The 24,015-nt window shown below is 44.6% G+C and overlaps 1 protein-coding gene across 5 annotated transcripts in view; it reads left to right on the top strand.

Moving 5' to 3' along the window:
• NDEL1 (nudE neurodevelopment protein 1 like 1) overlaps window positions 1-24,015 on the top strand; it is a 51,808-nt gene that overhangs the window by 22,008 nt on the left and 5,785 nt on the right. For 2 of the 5 annotated variants that reach the window (XM_021694577.1, XM_021694579.1), the window contains exons 1-8: window positions 7,862-7,913; window positions 8,258-8,355; window positions 10,275-10,428; window positions 11,572-11,720; window positions 13,361-13,497; window positions 14,629-14,802; window positions 18,682-18,773; window positions 22,100-22,251. In XM_021694577.1, coding sequence (XP_021550252.1) covers window positions 8,270-8,355; window positions 10,275-10,428; window positions 11,572-11,720; window positions 13,361-13,497; window positions 14,629-14,802; window positions 18,682-18,773; window positions 22,100-22,251 — 944 coding nt within the window. In that variant the 5' untranslated portion in view covers window positions 7,862-7,913; window positions 8,258-8,269. Of the gene's footprint in view, window positions 1-25; window positions 166-7,861; window positions 7,914-8,257; window positions 8,356-10,274; window positions 10,429-11,571; window positions 11,721-13,360; window positions 13,498-14,628; window positions 14,803-18,681; window positions 18,774-22,099; window positions 22,252-24,015 lie in introns of those variants that run through there. The other 3 variants (XM_021694578.1, XM_021694580.1, XM_044921446.1) reach the window with 2 other exon arrangements.

Raw genomic sequence — 24,015 nt, forward strand, 5'->3', positions numbered from 1 at the left:
GGCGGCCCCTGACGTGTCGGGGAGGAGCCGGGCGCCGAGGTGTGCGGAGTGGAGCTGTGGGCTCCGGAGGGGAGCGGAGCTGAACGGCTGGGCGGGCCTGGCCAGGCCAGCGGAGCGGAGACGTCGGTCGAGCGGCGGCGAACATGCGCTTTTGACACATTGGAGGTGAGCAGGCGGTGCGGGGCCGCTCGCGAGGGGGCCGGGCCGGGTGGCGGCGCCGAGGCCTGTCCCCCGGGAGCCCGCCGGGCCCGCGGGTCCGGTGCGACGCCGGGTCGGGCTGGGCCCGGACTCTGGGGGCGGCCGGTCCGGGGCGCCTGTTCCAACCGCTCTAACTGCCTCCCCCCCCACCCCTGCCCGCCCTGGTCCGAGGTGTGGCCCACGGGAGGGGGGGGCCGCTGGAGGGGAGCGAGCCCCGCGGCCGGGGCCCGGGCCGGGGCGAGGGGTGCGCGGACGCAGGCCGGGACGTGGCAGCGCCGCGGGCCGGGGCGCTGGTGGCAGCGGCGCGCCCAGCCCTCCCCCGCCTCCCTCCGAGCGCCCTCGGCGGGCAGGGCTGTCGGCCGGCTCGGGTTCCCAGCTCTCGGGGCCTCTCCCCGCTGGGGGCTGCAGCGGAAGCGGCCCACGTCGGGCTCCGGTGGCACCCCCGTGACTCCCCGCCCCTCCTGGAGTTCGCGAAAGTGTCCCCAGACGGGTTCGGGTGCCTGTGCTCGCCTTTTTTTTTTTTTTTCTTTGCTGGTAACCTTTTAAGTTTTGCCGAGGCAGTGAGGGTTCTTTCGGTGCCGATAATTACATTCCGATTCTGCAGCGCCTTGACGCATTTCAGAACACTCCTTGCTGTCTCTTGAGCCTCATCACCCTGTGGTTGTGCCTGTTTCTGTTACCTCCATTTGACGGATGGGCAAAGTGAGCCCGGGTGGGGTGGGTGGGGGGAGTAAGTGATTTATACAGTAGTTTGGGTTCTACCAGTTGGTGAATGGCTTCGTTTGGATCAGAATTTACGTCTCTAGCCTCGAAATTACGGTGTCTGTGTGCGTGTGATTTTTATACCCTTCTCAGCTAGAAAGCACAGCAGAAAATTTGATTTGCCGAAAATATGCCAGAAGCTAGTAGAAAAGATGCATTCAAATATTTTTGAGCAGACTCACCTGGGTTAAGAACTGCTACTCGGTCGTAAAGAAAATCTTACTCCGTCTGAAACGTTCATGGGTCGCTGGCTAATTGTTCTGTCTGATAAATTGTGTTGCTCTTAATCCACTTCTGAAATAGGGTAATGGCTTTGCTAAATCATGAGGTGCGGTACATGCAGCATTAAGTCATGGGTTGAAGAGAAGTAAAGGGGAGCGGAGGAAGATCTCTCCTCTGAATTTTTATTAAAACTAATATTTAAAATTGAGAGATTATAAGTAACAAAGAAAGCCTTGGGCTGGCCCTGGTTAGAAGTTGACCTGGTCCACATAGCATTTGCTAAATCTTACCGAGCTGTTCTTTTTCAGTTCAGTGTAGACTTGTTAAATAAATTGAGGTTGGATAAGGGACATTAAAAAATAAGTGGAAGGCACCTGGGTGGCTCAGTCGTTAAGCGTCTGCCTTCGGCTCAGGTCATGATCCCAGGGTCCTGGGATCGAGTCCCACATCGGGCTCCCTGCTCTGCGGGAAGCCTGCTTCTCCCTCTCCCACTCCCCCTGCTTGTGTTCCTGCTCTCGCTATGTCTCTCTCTGTCAGAAAAACAAACAAACAAACAAAATAATAGTAAAATAAATAAGTGGAAACCTCAGTAAAACCTTAGCTCTGGCTTTCATGTCATCTGCAAAACTTATTTTTATTCTCATTTTAAATCATGCTGAGATAAATGTGGTTACTAAAGCTTAAAATGACTTCTGACATAAGTTCCTGATCACTTCGTAAGGTAGAAGAAGAAATTTGATGGTCAGGGCTGAAAGGGAGATGGTATTTGTGATCACCTTTGAAAAGGAAAAAATTCTGTAAATGTCACCTTTGGGAGAAGTAGATGATTTTGGTTCAAAGGCACGTGTCTTCTACAGTGAATTCCAGAAGAACTCTGTCAATCTCAGTCGATACAACTATTAATAGGATGGCAGTATCATAGGAGATGGATTTTCTTACCATTGCACAAAAAGTAGCTTGTGGGCAAGTATAACATTTTGGACAGGCTGTTTTACACCCGAATGAATTGATTTGTCAGTTGCTGACCATCTGAAGGTCACATACAGTATGATAATGCCCCATGTCGAAGTTGTCGTACTTTTGAAAGATCCATGCTCCCGTCTGTATGAGACATGGTTTGAGGGAAGATTTGGGTAGCAGGGGAGTACATAATTTCTTATTTCATTTCAGCCTCATGAGATTATCGATGATCATTAAAGCTTTTTTATTTATTTATTTGACACAGAGAGAGAGACAGCTAGAGAGGAAACACAAGCAGGGGGAGAGGGAGAAGCAGGCTCCCGGCTGAGCAGGGAGCCCGATGCGAGGCTCGACCCCAGGACCCTGGGATCATGACCTGAGCCGAAGGCAGACACTTAACGACTGAGCCACCCAGGCGCCCCTCATTAAAGCTTTTTAAAAAATTTTTTTAGCAGTGAATTTTTCCATATTGGCTAACTTTCTATAGCCTTAACATCTCCAGTTACATAGTTTCAAATAACACAGTGAACACATCCTCCCACTGTAACCTGAAGCAAACTGAACAGACTGTCTTTACAGCCCAGAGAAGATGTTTGAATATCTGCAGTGGTAGCAAATTTGGGGCATTTGTAAAAAATTCTGATTTTTGGAAAGAGTATTTCTGACGGATAAAATCAGAGTGATAAAGCTGGATAATATCAATCAGGACGCAGTAAAAATGAGGTGTGACCGCAAAGAAATAACTTTTTTTTTTAGTTTTTAATCTGGCTCTTCAAGGCTATTACAAAAGAGGTTTTAAAAAATGTTTTCAGGAATGGTGGTATCACTGGACTATGCCTCTGGAAGAGATTAAGGAATCATTTGTATGTTATAAATGCTGAAGCACATTTATTTTGTGGTCATACTTCAGAGGTTCACTACTGAACTAATATTTTTTTTTCACAGTTTAATAAAATTTATGCAGCATTTACTATGTGCCAGGCTCTGTACTAAGTACTTTACAAATATTAATTCCCCTAATCTTCATAACAGCCCTATTTTAATTTTTATCCTCATTGTGCAGGTGAGGAAGGGGGAGGCACAGAGAGGTTGAGTAACTTGCCCAAGGTCATCGGGCTACTGAATAGAGAGGAGTCTGGCCCCAGGGTCTGAGCTCTCCACTACTATGCCGTGTTGCTTCTACCCCTTGTTCCCAGGTTAAATGTTTTTAATTGGTTTCTTCTGGAAAAGACGATGGTCATTTTAGTAAAAGGTTTCAGTTGTAGATTATACTGTTTGAGGGGCCAATAAAAGTAGCCTGTTAATTGGAAAAATTGGAGTCAACATTCAGTTCGCATAAGATTCAGCAAGAAAATAGGAGATGCACCTGTGAAATAAAAACACATATTAAAGTAATTTTGCCAGCGTTATTTGGCACTGAACTAAGTAGTTGGATAGGGAGGACACAAGAGACAGAGCTAGATATTGAAAAGGTTTCTCAGGAAAGTCTATTTATGACTCGAGTCATCAGGGAATACTGATGGAAACACTGGTGATTGTGTTAAGAATATGACCCTATTTAGGCAACAAAAATCAAGGATAAATGGATACTTTATAGTATACCCAGAAGTGTAAACAGATAGATTCTTAGGGAATACTACTTAGCTAAGTGCTCTTCAATGTCATAACTACTTTATAAGTCTTCTGATACTGAATAAAGGGCCAAAGTCAACAGAGCAGCCTCACCCAGGAAAGTTTCACATTGGGCATGTGAATGATCACATTTTTAGATTAAAAACCGTGGAGCCAATCCTACAAATGGAGTTTGTAGAAAGATCGGCTCCACGTTAAAATACATTCAAACAAATGTTAGATGGAAGGATAGCATCTAATAGTCATTATGAACTTCCATAAGGATTCTGGCCTGTGGACCACACAATCCACCACTAGCAGTTGCTGCCTAGTAACAGAAAGAGTGCTGAAAACTTTAAAAGTATCCTCCCCGTGAATAAAATGTTGCTATACTGAAGAGGTACCAGTCACCCAATTCCAGAAAGGCATATATGTAATCTAGAGAAGGTCCAAAGCATGACGGTGACATAGTTAAGGGACCAAGATGGCTGCCAGGTGACTATAAGCTACAAAGACAAGAAATATTCACTTTGAGAAGACCAAGGCTGAGAAGTATTATCATCAAAGTACAAAATTTTTAGAAAGGCTTAAAAAATAATACAAACCTGTGCACCAAATCCTAGAACCTTACAGAGGAGCAGCGCACTAAAGTTATGGCAAATTTAAGGCCAAAAATAGGAGAATCACTAATGGCTATAAAATATGGAACTTGTCTCAAATGCATAAAGTAATATAAAATCAGCAAAATAAGAATTTTAGATTTGAGATATTTAATTTAAAAATGTTGTATGTGAGGGTCAGGACCTTCTTATACTGTGTTTTCATTTCTTTGGAGTTTTCACTTGCTGTTTTTCAAGATTTTATTTTTAAGTAATCTCTACCCCCAACATGGGGCTTGAACTCAGGACCCCGAGATCAAGAGTCACACGCTCCCCTGACTGAGGCAGCCAGGTGGCCCCACTTGTTTTTTTTTTCTTATTGACACAAGAGCGATGTGCTTTCATCACAGCCTCATGTATCCAGCTTTCCAGACTGTTAAATGGGACTCCTCGTTTTCCCTGGAGCCATCCATCTGGCTGAGGGTGGGGACTTCTCTTCCTTGCAGTCCTAAGTTGGAGCCACTGTTTCTTGCACCCCGTGCTGCCCTGTCTTGGTTGTCTCTGCCTTCTGTAACTGTCTCAGGAAGTATGTGGGAGGTCACTCTCCTGAGTTCTTGCAGGAGGAAAAAAATTCTCTCGTCTGAATTACCTCTTTCCTCTCAGTTCGATAGGTGCTAGGATTTTCTTATTCATGCTCCTGGGTTTTCTCATTTGTCTGGTTCTTGGTTGTCCAATTATATTTAAGACCGAAGGGCTGGACAGTGATTATTTTAGGTAGCAAGTGTGTGGTGGGGTCTCCAAGGCTCTCCCCAGTGAGTCCCTTCCGCTCCCTATTCTTTGGGGTGGAGCCTGTATCGAGCTTTTTAAGTGACTGTGAATGGGGCTTGGCGTGCGTCAAGACTGGTAATTTTGTCTAGCCGAGAATGATAGGTTTTATAATCCTGATTTAATACATGGTGCACTGTGAGGTAGAAATAAACTACCCACAACTTTTTTTGCTTACGCCATTCCTGAAATAGGAATTTAGATCTTAATAAAGGAAAGCAGTACTTTAGAAGGTAAAGAGGGAATAATGAGAGAAAGGTCATAAGTCATTTCAAACATTTGTTGAATTTCTACCGTGTTCCGTGTTTCTGGTGATGCAGAGGGATTTATAAATAAGACACTGGTCCTGCCTTCAAGGAACTAGCTGGAGAGACTTAGCCTTTTATTTTTCTATAAATATTTCTTATTTGAGCTAGAGTAAGTAGCAGCAAACTTTGCTTCTTGTGTCCCTGTGATCTTCATAACATTTTGTAAAACCCTAATTTACTGGATTGTGTATCAGAAACAGTATTTGAGCTGCTCGTTGATATGTGGTTGCCAGTATTGAAACAATGAGTGCCTCTATCCAGATTTGAGGACCCGTGCCCACGAGCTTCTTTAGGGCTGGATTCATAGACTTCAGATGTAACCAACATTTTGTTTTATTTTTTTTTGGCGTTTTTGAGAAAGACCTTATGGAGAGCATTCAAGGGACATAGTGATGGTTGCCTCACCTTGAGATGCCTCTGTGCTGTAATTAAATCTTCATCTGGATTGTTAATATGAAATCTGCCCCTTCCCTCAAGGAGACTGAGGCAGGAACTCTCAAGAGTTATTGAAACCACATGGTGATGCCTTCAACGGTTTTGGATAATCTTTTGAAATACAAATACTTCTGCTGGACCAGCCTCATCCTCACTGACACCTTACTACACATTGTAGCTATAAGTAAGATTACCCCTACAGCTGGGGAAATGGAATGGGAATTGGGAACTTTGATGAAGGGATAGGATTGTAAGATTGATCCGTAATATTTAGTAGTCAGTACACAGACTTGAAGAAACCTGTCATCGGGTCCAGACTCTCATTAGATGAGAAAACGGAGACCTTGAGAGGTTAAGCAGATGGCTTAAGGAGTTGAATGGCAGAATCGGAACCCTAGAGCCCAGTCTGGTCAGGACTCCACCCTCCGTGAGGTTTCCATTTTCATGTGCTGTGGGCCCTGAGGGCATGTCCAAGAGTAGAGTGATACAGCCAGGAATGTGCCAGTGGAGGGCTGATGGCATTAGAGGGGGGCCTGCCTGAGGCACTGAGTACTCGTCCAATACTTAACAATGTCTGACACGTAGCAGTTGCTCAGTAAATGCTCGAGAGCATTAATACTTTCTCTGAGCCAAGTGTTAGCTTGGTGCCATGAAGGGGGAGGCAAAGCATGTCAAGATTCCACCTCTTTTCAAAGAACTCATAGGCTGATTGGTAATTGCAGATAATTGGAAGATTGACTAACATGCCAAAAGTCAGAGAAGGTGGTGTGGTCAGGAAAGACTCGGCTGAAACAGAACACGGCAGTCAGCTTCAAACTAAGTGTATCGAGTTATACTTTAGTATTATGCAGCGAGAAATCACTCTCGTACCTCTTTGGCGTACTCACCCTGAAGCAGGAGTTTCCGGTCTGTGACTTCTTGCTCAGCCTTTATGAGTGGATTGTGCTGTGTGAACTCTGCGTTTCTATTAATTTACTTTTAAAGCTGGTCTTTCGTTCTTGCTGCCCGGTATGGATTAGGTTGATTCAGTTTTGGTTTAGTTTAGCTAATACTATTGAGTATCCGCTGTTGTGCAGACGCTGTGCTGGGTTGGAATAAGAATAATACACAGCCTAACAGGAACACAAGTTCAAGCAAATGCATTGCTGTGTGGTAAGTCTTTTCAGGAAAGCAAGTGTGGGGTATAATGATAGGCAAGAGTGTAGGAGATTTCAGTGCTGTCTGGGTTAGGGAAAAGATGGCTTTTCCCTAGGAAAGGCTTTCTGGAAAAGATGACAGCTAGGTTTTAAAGGACAAGTAGGAGCTTTCCAAATGCACAAGGAAGGGAGAGCCACTCCGGGTAGAGGAAACATCCAGACCTGAAACAGAATGTCGTGTTAAGACAATTTTGAACAGTATTGCTGGGATATAAAGTGGGATGCTTCAGGAGGGGGTTGTACAACGGAGGGAAGGCAGACGTTTTGCTCTAGGTATGAATGTAGAGTGAGCCCCGTGTCCTTGGTATTTCATTTTCTGGCCAGCCAATTGGGGTTTTTAGGTGGTCAGTCCAAATGTGAGGTCATAGATATTCCAATCCGCCCCCACCCCCCGCCCCCAGTGCTTTGGGAGAGCAACCAAGATGAGAGGACATTGACGTTGGGGATTAGTGAATTTACGGAGGAAGCTTTGGACTTAAGATAATTAAGTTTTCACAAATGTAATAATCGTAAATTATTCAGAATGTGGTACTGATTTGCTAGTGTGGTCACCTGGCATGAAATGTTTCTGATAGGTCTTTTGAAGCAATTGTACAGCAGGGAAGGACATGCAGTAGGAGTATCAGCTCGAACAATAAACTTGTTTCTGTCACCAGATTCCCAGAAGACCAGCTGGCTGTAACCCAGCTGCTGGGGCCAGTTCACTTGGAACCTGGTGCCTCCATCCAAAGTACCTCATGTGCCTTTATACCCGAGCACTTTGGGGTTCTCCTGTCCTGACGTCATCCACGGTACAGGTGGGCCCTGAGGTTGGGGCAGTAAAGTGATTTGTGTGTCCAGTTATTCATTCTCAGAACCTGTCATCTTTAACTCCCTCCAGAATGCTGATTTAATATCCCAGATTTTGTACTTTCATTTAGATTTCTGTGTTCTCTATTTGTTTTTAAAATTTTTAAATTTCATATGGTATATTTCATTTTTAATAGCTGTCATTGGTTGATTGATTGATTGTAAGCTCTCCGCCCAGTGTGGGGCTTGAACTCACAACCCCAAGGTTAAGAGTTACACTTGCCGTGGACTGAGACAGCCAGGTGCCCCTGTTCTCTTTTTAACTTAAAAATTTGTCTTTAATATTTCACAGGCTTTCTTGATCATGGATGGTGAAGATATACCAGATTTTTCGAGTTTAAAGGAGGAAACTGCTTACTGGAAGGAACTTTCCTTGAAGTATAAACAAAGGTAATATTGAAAAGCATTCTGAAAATAGGGGAGGGTATTTGGAATATACCAACTCTAACATATGTATTATTTTATTATTTATTTATTTGTTTATTTACTTCTTATTGAAGCTGGGATTCTGGAAATAGTCATAGCATTGCTGTCTTTAAATAGTATGAAAATGCCATAAATCTTTATTACTCAAATTATTAAAACAGTAAGAAAACTTCACATTTGTGATTTCTTCTGGTAGTTTACCTCCTTTTATGCTTATTGGGTTTGGCCATCCTTGGCCTGCTGTGTGTGCCCTGATTCCGCCTCCTTGTGTGGTCTTTGGAGATTCCAATAAGCTGTGAAGGGCACGCACAGCGGACTCTAGTTCTCTCCAGGCCAGTGTTGTCAATGTCAGGAACCAGCGAAGCTGTGAAGGGGGCGAGAAGAGTTTCAGGGGTTATGGAGCATTTTATAAGGTCTCACTTATTTTAAGTAGTTGGGGAAACTTTAACCTTTGAGCACCAAAATTTGTCTTAGATTTCTTTTTATTTTTTTTAAGATTTTATTTATTTGAGAGATAGAATGAGAGAGAGAGAGGACATGAGAGGGGGGAGGGTCAGAGGGAGAAGCAGACCCCCCCGCTGAGCAGGGAGCCCGATGCGGGACTCGATCCAGGGACTCCAGGATCATGACCTGAGCCGAAGGCAGTCGCTTAACCAACTGAGCCATCCAGGCGCCCTTGGATTTCTTTTTAAAACGTGTTCTAACATACACACACATTTTCCTGCTTTGTTTTACAGAGCTTGTTAAGCCTTATCAAACCTTTTATCGCTGTTTCATTGTTATTGTTGAAGGTCGTTATTGTATTGTGCCAGTGGATGTAGAACGGGTCTGTCTGTGGCAGGGGTTTTCTTAATCTTTTTGTGCCATAGATGCCTTAATAGGCTGGGGAAACCTCTGGAACCCTTCTCAGAATAACGCTTTTAAATGCATAAAATTAAATAACAGAGGGCCTCCTGGGCGGCTTAGTCGGTTAAGTATCCCACTCTTGGTTTCGGCTCAGGTCATGATCAGGGTCCTGGGATTGAGCCCAGCACTGGGCTCCGTGCTCAGCAGGGAGTCTGCTTGGGATTCTCTCTCCCTCTTTCTCTGCCCCTCCCCACCCCACTGCATGCGCTCTCTCAAATAGGTAAAACTCTTAAAAAAAATAACAGAATTACAAAGGAAAGCAACTGTATTGAAAAACACTTATCTAAATATGACACTACTTTGTGGCATTAGTATATGTGCTTTATTTACACCTTAAATAAGAAAGATCTAGCAGTGAGTGTATAAAATGTGTCCTTTTGGGCCTTTAAAAAATTTTTTAAATTTTTTTTATTATTTTTTAAAGATTTTATTTATTTGACAGAGAAAGACAAAGCAAGAGAAGGAACACAAGCAGGGGGAGTGAGAGAGGGAGAAGCAGGCTTCCTGCCGAGCAGGGAGCCCGATGTGGGGCTCGATCCCAGGACCCCGGGATCATGACCTGAGCCGAAGGCAGACGCTTAACAACTGAGCCACCCAGGCGCCCCATTTTTAAATTTTTTTAAAAAGACTTTATTTGAGAGAGCGAGAAGGAGCCAGGGCAGAGGGAGAGGGACAAGCAGACTCCCTGCTGAGCAGGGAGCCTGACGCAGGGCTCGGTCCCAGGACCCAGGATCATGACCTGAGCCGAAAGCAGACATTTAACTGAGCCACCCAGGCGCCCCCCCTTTTGGGCCTTTTAACTCACTTTCACTGACGCCCGACTCTAGAGTCAGAGCTGCAGAACAGACTGTGTTTATTGTGTAGTACGGTGTATGGTGGAGCATCCAGGCAAAATGACTGAGCGGATGGGTAATCATCTTCAGGCTGGCCCTGTGGTTCCTGCTCTAACTCTTCTGTCCCGCGGTGTCTCTCATCAGCTTCCAGGAAGCTCGGGATGAGCTAGTTGAATTCCAGGAGGGAAGCAGAGAATTGGAAGCAGAGCTGGAGGCACAGTTGGTACAGGCTGAACAAAGAAACAGAGACTTGCAAGCTGACAACCAAAGGCTGAAGTATGAAGTGGAAGCGCTAAAGGTAACCCTGGAAGTAGAAGCTAGTGTCTGATGGGCTGGCTTATATTAAAATGAGAAATAGAATTATTTTAGGTGGAACCGAAGAGCAGTAGGCAACAGAAAAATAGAAAAGGCTTAAAGTGAATTTTTGCAATAAACTTCTTTTTCATGGAACCAAGGGAAAGGTGGTTTAGGGTTCAGGAGTTCACTTAGAAACTCTGTAGCTGGCCGTTTTTTAGCTATACTGTTCCTGTAATATAGTGTAATTCCTGTCATCTTCAAAAGCTGCCTGACTTGACAGATCGCCTCATTCCACGGTACTTTAAAATTCTGTATGTATGAACTACACATTTGTTTCATTATTGTTCATAGTCTCTTTAGTTTTGAAGTTTAGTTGGGGTTAAAAAAAATTCCTTTTTAAAAGGTTATTTCCGGGCTCCTGGGTGGCTCAGTTGGTTAAGCGACTGCCTTCAGCTCAGGTCATGATCCCAGGGTCCTGGGATCGAGTCCCGCATCGGGCTCCCTGCTCTGCGGGGAGCCTGCTTCTCCCTCTCCCACTCCCCCTGCTTGTGTTCCCTCTCTCGCTGTGTCTCTCTCTGTCAAATAAATAAATAAAATCTTTAAAAAAAAAAAAAAATAAAATAAAAGGTTATTTCCAGGATTAAAAAAAATCAACCGCTTTTGTTGCTGTTCAGCGCCTGCCTTAGTCAAGTGCTTGGGCCGTTTCGGGGCCTGCAGAGAGTGTGGTTTGGGGAAGGTGGGGAAGGCAGGTGAGAGCGAGGGAATTGGAACTCACTGATAGTCTCCCTGTTTGTGCTTCCCCTGGGCCGCCTTTAGCCTGAGAACCCAGAGCTTTTCCCACCACATGTGGGGTCTTGGAGGCAACAGTTTCACTAGTTTACTTCTTTCCAGAGAGATCATTATTAGATTTCTTTCTGAGAGGAGAGTGGTTGACTCTCTAAATTTATGAGTTAAGGTACTTGGAATGAATGTGTGTGTGGGTTTTTTTTGTTTGTTTGTTTTAAATACTATAAGGAGGAGAAGGCTACCACTACTACCTTCAGCTCAGCTGGTGGTGAATTCCTTGGATCTCCCCCACCTCCATATCTTGGGTTACTTCCTGTATATCAATAACACACTCTCCTTCCTATTCCCACGCGTTCAGGAGAAACTAGAGCATCAGTATGCACAGAGCTACAAGCAGGTGTCAGTACTGGAGGATGATTTAAGTCAGACTCGGGCCATTAAGGAGCAGCTGCATAAGTACGTGAGAGAGCTGGAGCAGGCCAACGATGACCTGGAGCGCGCGAAAAGGTAAACGCAGGGCGCGCATTTCGTGGAATCAGTGAGGAAGATCCGGGTCTGTAGGCTCAGCCTGTCACCTGGATCTTAGTCCCAGAACATCTCCTTTCAGAGTTTCAGTCCCCCTGTAACTCATCACATCGGCGCTAACCCCAAATCCTCATCTCCCCTCTGTCCTTTTCCCCCACTTTGGGTCCCCTGGTTGCTCCTGTTGGTCTTTCTCTAAAGCACGCGTCCTCCATTCCCCCGTCTTTCCCTCCGTGTTCTCAGTCCTCCTGCCCTTGTCCTCAGCCCCACATCTCCTACCTGAAGTCTGCGGTTTCTTCCCCGCCGATGCGTCTTTACATCCCTACTCCTCTTCATTTTTTTCGGCTTTAACACGAACCGATGAGATTCTCTCAGAATGCTGCTTCCCTTGGCGATGGCACGGCTCGGCCTAGAGCAGTTTGCTGGTACTGTTGCTGAGCTTCTCTGTGATTGTAATTAGTCGTTTCTTAACCATTCCCAACCGATTTCCTGTTACTTTACGATTACCCATATGAGTGACTCTTCAGTGCCTGACTTGATGCTAGAGTTGAGGATACCTTGGGTGTGACAGGTGTGGACATTTCACACGAGAAATACTCGGGTGAAGAGCGCGTACTGGGGCTCCGGGGCGTCCATGATGGAGCCGCTACGTGCCCTGGGGGTACTGGGGAAGTTGGCTGGGATTGAAGCTGAGTCTCCAAGGAGGAAAGAAGCCAGCCGGGTGAAGAGGGAGATGGGGAGGCAGAGAGGCAGGAAGGCTTGGGAGGTAGGAAGATTTCACTTTGAAGTGCATAGAGACAGTGTAGCTGAACGAGATGGGACTGGAAGGTGGTCGTGGCCAGGTTGAGGAGAACCTTGCATGCTCTGTTTGAAAGCCATTCTGGAGGCGATGAGGGGCTCTTTAAGAATTTTTTAAACAAAGGAGTAACATCAGATTTCGAGTTGAGAGGATAATACTGAGGAATTAGAAGTAGGGAGAAGGATCATTTAGGAGTGATTCAGGTGATGGATGAAGAATTAAGCCAGGGCAAGAGGTTGGAGGAGAGCAGATGGGATTGAGAGACAATTTGACATTTGATAGGACTTGATAAAATTTGGCCAGGGCATTAAGAGTTCGAGCTTGAGGTTAGGGAACGTTAGGTAGCACGTAGTGGGCGGGGGGGCACATAGTAGGTGCATGTTACTACTGTTTGTTGAATAAATGAGTAAGATGAGAAATGCAGGAGGAGGAGTTGGTAGGGACCTGGGACTTTGTGTTTTAAACAAATTCTTAATTCTTAATGTACTCTAAAATTGTTGTAAAGTTTTCCTCCTGAAAATGTGTAAACTTGATTGTTCTGTGTTTAAAATCCGGGGGGGAGATACAATGTGTAATAAATGGCCTGCCTTTTAAGGAACTGTAGTGAATTTTGGTGGGAATTTAAGAGAATATATTGAATGGCCCAAACCAATAGCAGAGATACTAAATGTCACCAGAGGTCAGAAGGGACATTCTCTTTCAACTGGGCCTGGCTCTCTAGGTCAAGAAATGGCATGAGATAAACTGATAGTTTCCTTTTGTTGTATTAGCTATTTGCATGCTATTATTTAATTCGTGGACTCCAATTTTTTTTTTTTTTTTTTAGGGCAACAATAGTTTCACTGGAAGACTTTGAACAAAGGCTAAATCAGGCCATTGAACGCAATGCATTTTTAGAAAGTGAACTTGATGAAAAGGAGTCTTTGTTGGTGTCCGTCCAACGGTTAAAGGATGAAGCGAGAGGTAAAACTGACAACTGAACATTTATCCTTTACCTTACTATCCCTAAGCCCAAGTTCTAAGCTAGCTTCATTTATATACTTTTGAAGCCATGTACATTTCTATTCTTTTGTCAGGCACGACACTAAGTGCTTTTAGTCTCTTAATGCCTACAGTGTCAACTCTAAGAGGTAGGTAGTATTAGCCCCATTTTATAGGTGAGAAAACTGAGGCATGGAGAGTTTGAGTTTTGTCCAAAGTCTTGGAACTTTTCAGTTGGGGGCTGCCTGGGTGGCTCAGTCGGTGAAGCGTCTGCCTTCGGCTCAGGTCATGATCTCAGGGTCCTGGGCTCAACCCCTGCATCAGTCTCCCTGCTTTGTGAGCAGCCTGCTTCTCCCTCTCCTTCTGCTCCTTCCCCCCACTCGTGCTCTCTCTCTCTCTCTCAAATTAAAAAAAAACAAACAACTTTTCAGTTGGGATTCAGACCCTGGTCTGTTTTCCAAAACCTTAACTCTGCTACCAGTGTGCATGTCCTGCTTGGTTTGTTTAAGTTTTTTCCTTTTTGCTTCTATGTAAATGATTTTGTGTTAGGCATATAATAACACTGCATATGTGCACATATTATAGAGACCATTTTTTTCTTTATAATATTCTGTACTCTTATCACATACTAAAAAAGGAAGAATTTTATTTTTATTATTTTTTTTTAAAGATTTATTTATTAGCACAAGCAGGGAGAGCAGTAGGCAGAGGGAGAGGGAGAAGCAGGCTCCCCACAAGGCAGGGAGCCTGATGCAGGGGTCGATCCCAGGACCCTGAGATCATGACCTGAGCCGAAGGCAGCCGCTTAACCGACTGAGCCACCCAGGTGTCCCCCTTTTTTTTTTTTTTTTTTTTTTTACATATGAGCATAGTTAACTGTTCTCTTAGGTAAGAGCATTTGTATCAGTCCTAGCATTTTTAAATTATTCTCAAACATCATTTAGACAGTAGGGTTGTCATTTATATACACCGAGAAATAAAAAGTGTTACATAGGAAATAGTTTTTGAGAAATCGTAATTTAGGCAGAACGTCTTTATGGCATTCCGCAGGTGACTTTGCTGTCTGGATTTGCTTCCTCGGGTGAGTTTTATTGCCTGTGCCCCATTTTGCAGATTTAAGACAAGAACTGGCAGTTCGGGAAAGACAACAGGAAGTAACCAGAAAGTCGGCCCCCAGTTCTCCGACCCTCGATTGTGAAAAGATGGACTCCGCGGTGCAGGCGTCACTTTCTTTGCCAGCCACCCCTGTTGGCAAGGGCACGGAGAACAGTTTTCCTTCACCAAAAGGTTTGCCATGTCGTTTCTTTCTGAACCTGCGGGAGATTACCAACTGGGGAGGGTAGGCTGGGGAAGCAGGGTGAGGCGTGCGTAAGCGGTGGTTTCAGTATAAAGTCGCGGAGGCCACACGCTCTGTGAGGCGAGGGAAGCGGTTGGTTTCGGGGGCCGCTCCCACCCAGGGAGCAGGGCCACCGTGGCCACGTGTGAAATGAGCGGCTCAGTCTGTTGCGATGTTAAAAAGTTAAAGGTTTTCAGGCAAAGTCGATCTTTTGATGCTAGCAGCAATCCACTCTCATGCCGGAAAAGCGAAAAAGAGAAAAGAGAGGGATCCGGCTGCCGTCTTACCCCTGAGAGCCGACTGCTGTCAACCCTGACTCTCCCCGCTGCGTGTGCTTGTTTGTGTTTGCACACACCTCCTCGTTACACCCACGTCGGTGGCACCTGTAAATACGGTTTCTTTCTTTTTTTTATTTTAAAGATTTTATTTATTTATTTGACAGAGACACAGCGAGAGAGGGAACACAAGCAGGGGGAGTGGGAGAGGGAGAGGCAGGCTTCCCGCCGAGCAAGGAGCCCGATGCGGGGCTCGATCCCAGGACCCTGGGATCATGACCTGAGCTGAAGGCAGACGCTTAACGACTGAGCCACCCAGGCGCCCCGTAAATACGATTTTGAACTGATCACGGAGGACTAGCCACCTTCACACGCAGACCGTACCGAGCCGGGTTGAGCTGCCATTCAGACTCGTGAAAGACTGGCTCAGGCGGACACGGCCGTCCTCTTACACGCCCCCGTGGCGGCCGTTTTCAGAGGTGACATTTGGAGTCACCGATGACTGGTACATAGAGAATGTTCTTTTGTCATCAGCAGAGGTGTTTTTTAAAAATCTAGATAGGCAGAAAAACCGCTTAGCAGCCACTGCATAGAACCTTGGAATGGAACCCCTTAGCTCTTTATTCGGATTTATTTCATTTTTGCAGCTTAGAGATATGTCAGCGACTCCCACTCCTCCATACTTTTTTCTTCCCAAAACGAAGCTCCTTCTTCTCCTCTCTTTTTTAAATAAAGGATTTTATCTTCCAGAGTGGTAGGAGAAGGTTTCTCTCTGGGCAGTTAGTGATGTAAGCGCTCTGTGCCTACGCCCCCCAGTCCCGTAGCCACTAGCCACATATGACTATTTACATCTTTATTAATGTGAGTGAGTTAAAACTTAAAATTCAGTTTCTCAGTCGTATTAGCCGCATTTCAGGTGCTCAGTAGCCCTTGAATAGGTAACTCATCCTTCGCCTAGTTACAAGGTGAAGTTCAGTAAGAGGTATGAAAATGCTGTAGAGTGATAGGTGGTGTTCTTTGTCCTCGTGCTGAGTTTGCTGCTGAGGACCTAGGGCAGGCCAGGGTACAGGTGATAGCAGTCATCAGGAACCCTCACTGCCCACGTTTTGGAATGGCTACTTGGGCATTTGAGGATCGCAGAATTACCAACATTTGAGAATTGACAAAGGTTTGCTTTTAGGTACTAATTAGAATTCTGCAGTTAAGTTCTGAAAATTTGTGAGTTGAGCATGAATCAGAATATAGTCTGGAGCTTCAGTCGAGGTTAATACCCAGGGAGGTGCACATCCTGTAATAGCTCATTAGAGTTTTAACTCGGACTTGGCTGCAGCGAGCTGGGCGAGTTCAGTGGGACGCAGAGCTTGCTTACTCTGGCACAGGATTAAGACATGTCAACTCCAAGGTAGGAATATTTGTCCAGGTGGACAGTGTTTTAGACTGGAACTGATGGCATGAACTTTCACTAACCTGAAAGCTGCTACACACTGGTTCACAGCAGTTGTGTGACAAAGAAGTCCGCACAGACCTAACGAGAAGCAGGAGATGAGAGAAATCAGTGCAAGATTGAAGGGCTGAGCTCTGTGAAGTGGTCTGTCTTTAATTGCATTTTATTGGTAACAGCGCCTGTTTCCAAAAAGCATTTAAGACAACTCACCATTAAAGCACAGATTTCGTAATTTGAGAGGAATAGGGAAAAACGAGATCTGGAAATCCCTGCCGAGAAAAGTACAGCAGTTTATTTATATCCTGTCGAGCGCTTGTTCTATGCCACGCATTATTCTAGATGCCGGGAGTCTCCTGGTGAATAAGGCGAAGTCCCTCCCTTCAGTGAGATGATATTCTGGAGGCCAAGGACAGTCTGAACAGCACCAGCAACAAAGCATTTATATACTGATTAGCACTCTGTAGAAAGCTGCTAAAAGAGTAACAGCTAACATTTATTGAGTACTTACTATGTGCTAGGTATTTAAGAAGTGTATTAACTAATTTAAACTTCACAACGGACTTTAAAAGTGAGGTTATCAGCCCTCTTCTACATATAGGCCGCTTACTAAAGCTCGCACAGTTACTAAATGGATTTGCCTCTCGCAGTTTAGCTCAAGAGCTCTTAACCATCATGTATATTATCTCAAAAATTGAAAAAATGTGCATGACTGAAAACCTTTGCTGAGGGGCGTGCAAGATGATGTGAATATCACACTGGATAACCTTGATTGTGACTGGGAAGCCTGTTGCAGTAGCCACTGTCCCCAAATCAGTCAGCAATTTAAATTTCTAATAGAAATCAAAACAGGGTTTTTTTAAGTTGGCAAGTTTTAAAGTTACTCCGAAGAGTAAATGTGCCAAGAAAAGCTTGAATTAGGTTAATAACAAGAAGCTTTCTCCTTCAGGATACCACAGTATATTTTAACATTGTAATAATGAGGGCGCCTGGGTGGCTCAGTCATGGAGCATCTGCCTTTGGCTCAGGTCATGATCCCGGGGTCCTGGGATCGAGCCCCGTGTCCAGCTCCCTGCTCGGCGGGAAGCCCGCTTCTCCCTCTCCCGCTCCCCCTGCTTGTGTTCCCTCTCTCGCTGTGTCTCTCTCTGTCAAACAAATAAATAAAAAATCTTAAAAAACAAAAACAAAAAACACTGTAATAATGAAAGCAGAATATTTCTGGTGGAACAGGCTAATAAATTTAAGGGAACTAAAATATATAGGAAATTCAGTATATGTAAAGTGCCATTTCAGATGAGATGAGTCTTCGTGACATGGTATTAGTACAATTGGCTATCCATTTGGATGAAAAAAATTTAGATATTTGATGAATTAAATGATCTAAATGTAAAAAAAAATTTAGGAAAACATTAGGAGGAAATAAGAGCAACATTTTATAATATTGAGGTGAGGAAGCCAAAACCTTCCCCACCAAAACGAAGTTTGAAAGATAAATGTCACACTGAGAAATACAAGATCTGGGAGAGAAAGGGTGAATATCTGTAGTGTTTAGTGCCCTTACCCATTGATTAAAGGAAAGACAACCCAGTAGATAGACAAAGTGCAGAGGATAAACATGATTTCCAGAAGAAGAGATTCAAATGTCTAGTTATTAAGGAAACAAAAGAGAAAACAAAATGACTATCAAATTGACCAAAAAAAAAAAAAAAAGATGACGTCTACTATTATAGAGGGCACAGCCATACGGATTGCTGACGTGAGCTCAGGCTCATCAGAGAGTGTTTTGGCAGGCTCTCTTAAAGGTGGAAAAAGGGGCATATCCTCTGATCCAGCAGTTCTATTTTTAGGAATCTTCTCTGGAAATACTTGTCTAGATGTTTTAAGGATATGTGTCCTTTTAGCATTGCTCATGATGTAAAATTATATACAGTCTCAGTATCCATCAGTTGAAGGAGACAGTTCAACATATTTATGGCGTCTCCACTTTATAGCTTACGTTCCTAGTTTGGAATACCATATCGATTTGTCATTGAGTGTATCCTGCTCAGTGACACCCGACAACAAAAGGGAAAGACACCTGCAAGTGTAATCACTAACCTTTTCTTTCTCTCCAGCTATACCAAACGGTTTTGGTGCCAGTCCATTAACTCCTTCTGCTAGGATATCAGCACTCAACATCGTGGGGGATCTCTTACGGAAAGTAGGGGTAAGTATTCAATTATTTAGCCCTAGGTACGTCACCTGCCACGGTGTTGAATTCTGCATTTGGAGCGAGGGAGGGAGAAGGGGCTCCTTCCTGTGGTAAAGGCTGTGATGAGGCAGAGAAACAGGACCATCCAGTGATCGGCCGAGACTGCCCCAGATAAACACGCCGGGGCTCGGGCTCTCTGGGGCCTCTGCAGGAGGCCCTGTGCACTGCGCTCTTGAGATCCCCCTGGGTTTGCTTCGGTTTCTCCTTGGCCGCTTCTGCATCATGACTCCTCCGTCTTTTCCTAAGATAACTGTTCTCTGGCCTGCTGTGTGTTTTATACCACTCTTGGATCCTGTTCTTGCCGCAGTCCGCCCTCCCTGTGGCCTCCCTCTGAGCTTTCTCCCCGGAGGACTGCAGCACTGGCCCTCGGGCAGGACTTTATGCTCTTAGTCCACGCCCGGCTCCCTGCTCTTGGCCACTTCAGCTTCTGTGCTGTCTCCTTGGCTCTAACCTTGGCTTCCAGAACAGTTGGGCTTTTGAAATATTACACTTGTTTTTCTGCTTAGTCAGTTTTTTGCTTGAATACCTACTCTTTGACCTTATCAACAATAGGACTCTTCGGGTGAAATGAGTGAAAGCCATCTCTTGCTTTCCTTTCTTTCCTGCTCATTGGTGATCTCACAGATGGCTTCCTCTGTCAGTGCTGATTCATGGTCTTTTTGGCCGTGGAGGAGACCTGCAGTCGGGATCAGTCCAGCAGTCGGAGCTCCCCTTCTCTGAATCTGGATCGCAGAAAACAGATAACTATGTGGATTTATGCCACTGTGAAGTTAGCATCTCGTGCGTGGGTTCCCTCTGCTGTTTCCGTGGGCAACTTTTATCTCTCTTTTCAGTAATCTACCCCTGAAACTGCCCGCTGTCCACCACCTCTTCACTTACTTGTTTGTGAGAGACATTTTCTGACAAAAGCAGAAATTGCATTATACTTTACATAATGAAGAAATGGGAGGCCTTTTCTGGCTTACAAAATTACTTTCTGACCATCAGATTAATTCCAAGTGTGCGTTTTAACATTGCTATAAAAAGCAACATGCACAAATTATTTCACACAGTCCATAGAGTAATTTTCACTCCTAACATAACCATTTTTTAAAATCCTGTTTGTTGTAAGAGTTGTGGTATTTGGCTCCATAACTAAAAATACTGTGCTTATTCTTTGATGTCTTGACTTACCAACTTTAAGCAAAAAGATGAGGAATTTAACTCCCACCTCCCACTTTTTAATTTTTTGTTCTTTTGGTAATTTTCAAACTTGAAATGGCATGCTTAAACCTCTGTTTCTGAATTTATTAGACTGTATCTCAGCTCCCTGTTGTATGTGTGTGTCTTTCTCTCTGTCCCATCTTGAACTCTCCACTAGTTGGTTCTGAAAATTGAAAACTAGCAGCTTCTACAGTTTTCTGCCCATGTGTGGATTGTAGGCTGCAAAATCATAGAGGAGGAGCTGGGCTCCTGGGTCGTTTTATCTCTGCCACTCAACAGATGTTTCGGGCCTTTTTTTTTTAATCATTTACTCAATCATACCAAGTGTTTTCATTTTTGTATTGGAGCTGACTTGCCTGCTTTTTCTTTTCTCTGGCGTTGTTACTTACCTTCTTTTTCTTGTGGGTAGAAGAAACCTGTCCTTTCTTGGCTACGTCTCATGTCTGTAGCTTCTTATTTGGCGCCCTCTGTGCCGGCGTTCTGAGGGGTACTGTCCCATTTCTCTTCCTGGATTACCTCTGCCTGGGCTTCCCATGCGCAGCTTTCTCTGATCCTTGTTTAGCTTATGACGTTACGTAATTTGTTCAGAAATGGTGCAGAAAGGTGACCTTGGGAGCCCTCGTACGATTTGTCCATCTGACCGTCCGCCTTCCGAGATGTCATCGGGACTCCGGGTCTGCGGTTATCTGCCAGCCCCCGTGTGCTCTTCGGAGTGTTTCCCTTTCTACTTCTTTGTCCTCCTTTGTCCACGGACTTGAACTGGAGGCTCCAGCCCCACCCCTGCATCCTCTTCCACTGAGAAATAAGGCCATCTGATTTCCACTTGTTTGTTTTCCTCTCTGACTTCTATTATTACTCTCCTGATATTACCTCTGTTTGTAACCATTCTTCCTCTTTATTTCAGTGGTCCAAGGATCATGTCCCTGCCCACGGCTTATTTTGTCCCTCTGTGCCTTGGGTCCCATCCCATCCCAGCCTTCTTGTCGATGTCTCCTGTTATTTTCAGCTTTTTACTGTATTTTAGTGTTTATACGTAATCTTTATGGGTTACACATTAGGTATTATACATCTACGTCATATGTAATATTTGTGTATTACATACTATACCATTTTTTAATCTTAAAAAGTAAAAGCAACTACTCTTTTACCCTACATCTGTGTTTAGCTGTCACCCTCTTTCTCTCTCCCCTTCACAGCAAGCTTTCCGAAAGCCTGTCTCCGTTTATTGTTAGCCTTTTTTCCTGCATACCTGCTCTCCAGACATCCTGGTCTGGACTCTGTTCCTTGCTTACTCCACCAGAATTGCTCATCGATGAGCTCAGCACTGTCAAACCCAATGGATGCTGTTCTGCCCTACTTTTACTTGGAACATTCAACACCGACTTTTTTTTTTTAATGCTCTCTTTCCTTTGCTTTTCTGATATGGTGTCAGGTCCGCTTCCCGCCTTCCTGCCCATTCCTCTTTGTCATCTTGTTGGGTCTTCGTTTGCCCCACCCTTCCAGGGTTGATTTTCAGAATTCTGTCCCTGAATTCCTGATCTTCTCATTTACAGCCCTGACTTTGTCTGCTACCTGGTGTGAAATCTGCGGAGTCCTCATTTCTAGACCACTCTCTTCTCCGGTGTGGGACCCAGTGCTTGCCCTTGTGTGTCTGTCCCACTGAGGCCTCCGACAGCTTGTGCCTGCTCTGTGATCACGCTCAGCAAGTGTTTGAATGAATGAATGTCTTGAATAAGGGAATTAATGGCTCCCTAATAGTCCCCAACCCAGAAAGGAACACGGATCAAGAGACCTGGGATCTGTCTACTCGTGCCACATTTTTCTTAGTTGTAAGATCAGGATTATATCTGTATTCATCCGTAATACTGAGAGGAATAAGTACATTATCCTGAGGTCATTAGGAGTCAGCATAAACATTCCCTCTTTCTATCAGAGAGGTGATTGTTTGTGGCTTGACTGGCTACCATTATCAACAGAGAGAGTGTAATTTTAGTCTTGAAAGAGAAATGGTTTGAAATGCAGATTTTTATGTACAGCTACTGTTTTGACAACCAAATCATTCCTCCTTCTTTTTGTAGGCTTTAGAATCCAAATTAGCAGCGTGCAGGAATTTTGCAAAGGACCAAGCATCACGAAAATCCTATATTTCAGGGAATGTTAACTGTGGGGTGATGAATAGCAACGGCACAAAGTTCTCTCGATCAGGACACACGTCTTTCTTTGACAAAGGGTAAGTCTTGGACAATTGAAAATGTTGTTTTTGAGTACTAAAGTCACACACTATTAAGTGAGCTTATTGAACTTTGAAAAGGTAAACTCAGTTTGATAAACCTACCTGAAGCGGTATCATTCAGGTCTTAGGGGACATCACTCTGTTGTCGTCTTCTGGTCCCCATGGAGTCTGTTGCCCGGAGAACTCTTGATGCTTCTGTCTTGGGAAGCAGTGCTAGGCTCTGGGAATTAAAGACGACTGTGATAATAGTCCTTGTTCTCAAGGCGCCTAAAGGCTAGTGAAAGACTTTCTTGGGCCAATATTTGGTAAGGGTAGAATCGTGTGTGATCATGTATGTGCAAACTCTGCAAGAAACCTGTTGTCTGAAGATTTTAGAAAAATAGGAAACCTCTGGATCAGATACAGTTTAGGGGATACAAGTTTTGTATGATGTGAAGATGTTTTTTGGGGCAATTGACAGTGTAAAAAAAAGTGGCATAAGATTGAAGCAATGGTACGTCCTTAATGCGAAAAAATTTCAGTTGGTGCAGCGGTGTATAAGTAAAGAGTAGATGTTTTCTGTTTTCATACTCTCTTTGCATCCTTACACTTACTCTCTTAGGCAGGTAAAATCCTATTTTTATGCATCTGCTATACATATTTTTTAAAAAATTTATGGGATTAGACTTGGTTTAGGCTCTGCAACCCCCACCCCCTTCGTGACTTGTATCGCCAGGATCTTTCCCTGTCAGTGCATATTGTTCTTCCTCAGGTATAAAACACCACCACTGTGTGGTTATACTTTGACTGGATGTGCCTTCACTGAGCTAACAACCAGTCAGGACCTGTGGTCTGGCTATGCTGACTAGATGCCCTAAGGTGGCCATTCTTGGGACAGCATCGAGGCACCATGCTCCCTTGCCCCGTCTCTGTTTCGAGTTGTAGAACCTGTTCTTGTTCTGTGAAAACAGTACACATACAAGTCTAGAGATGTTCACAGTTTCTTAAAGGAGCTTATATTTTCTGCTTTCCTCAATAACCGTGGCACATTTCAGGAGGACTTGACTTGGCACACAGTCCACTCTGAAAAGCTGCTTTTTGTCCACCCAACTTGTGGAGTAGAGTGTTCTGGTTTCTCTCTCTCCCTTAGGGGACTTCTACCCTGAAGGGCACATATTTCATTAAGGAGCACGTTCTAAAGTAGCAATATATAAATCAGAACTTCATTCTAACCACGGGTGTTCCTCAGGGGGGAGTAAGTATAAAATTAATTTTCCTCAGATTTAGGAGTTTCAGGCAACCTCGAGGAGTACCCATTTTCATACTGTAATGGTAAGTGGAGTAAATAGATATTTCACATTAAAGTTGCCATTTCTCCCGAATAATCCAGGGAAAGTTGAGGGGTAGTCTTCACGAGTGTTGAAAACAGAACCTAATTATTTTGTCCAACTTGTAATTTTTGCAATGTGTAATTAACCTCCAGTAGAGCAGTTACGGGTCTTTATCTGGAATCCTGTTTCTTGCCTCAGACGCCCTGTGACGTGAGAACGAGCAGGAACCAGAAACGGGTGGGTTGGGGCGATGCCTCTTACGCAGGGAGTCCTCAGAACAGTCACGATGAGGGAGGGATCGCTGTCCATGCAAGCTCACTGCGCCTGGCTTCCAGTGGCCCTGATGCACGGCACCAGGGTGCTGCTGGCCCGAGATAGACCCCGTCTCAGGGAGCTGCAGAGGGTGCCGAGTCAGCCGGAGCCAGGAGCTTTGGGCTCCGTCACGGAGCCC

Source organism: Neomonachus schauinslandi, chromosome 15, assembly GCF_002201575.2.
Source record: "Neomonachus schauinslandi chromosome 15, ASM220157v2, whole genome shotgun sequence".
NCBI classification, from domain to species: domain Eukaryota; kingdom Metazoa; phylum Chordata; class Mammalia; order Carnivora; family Phocidae; genus Neomonachus; species Neomonachus schauinslandi.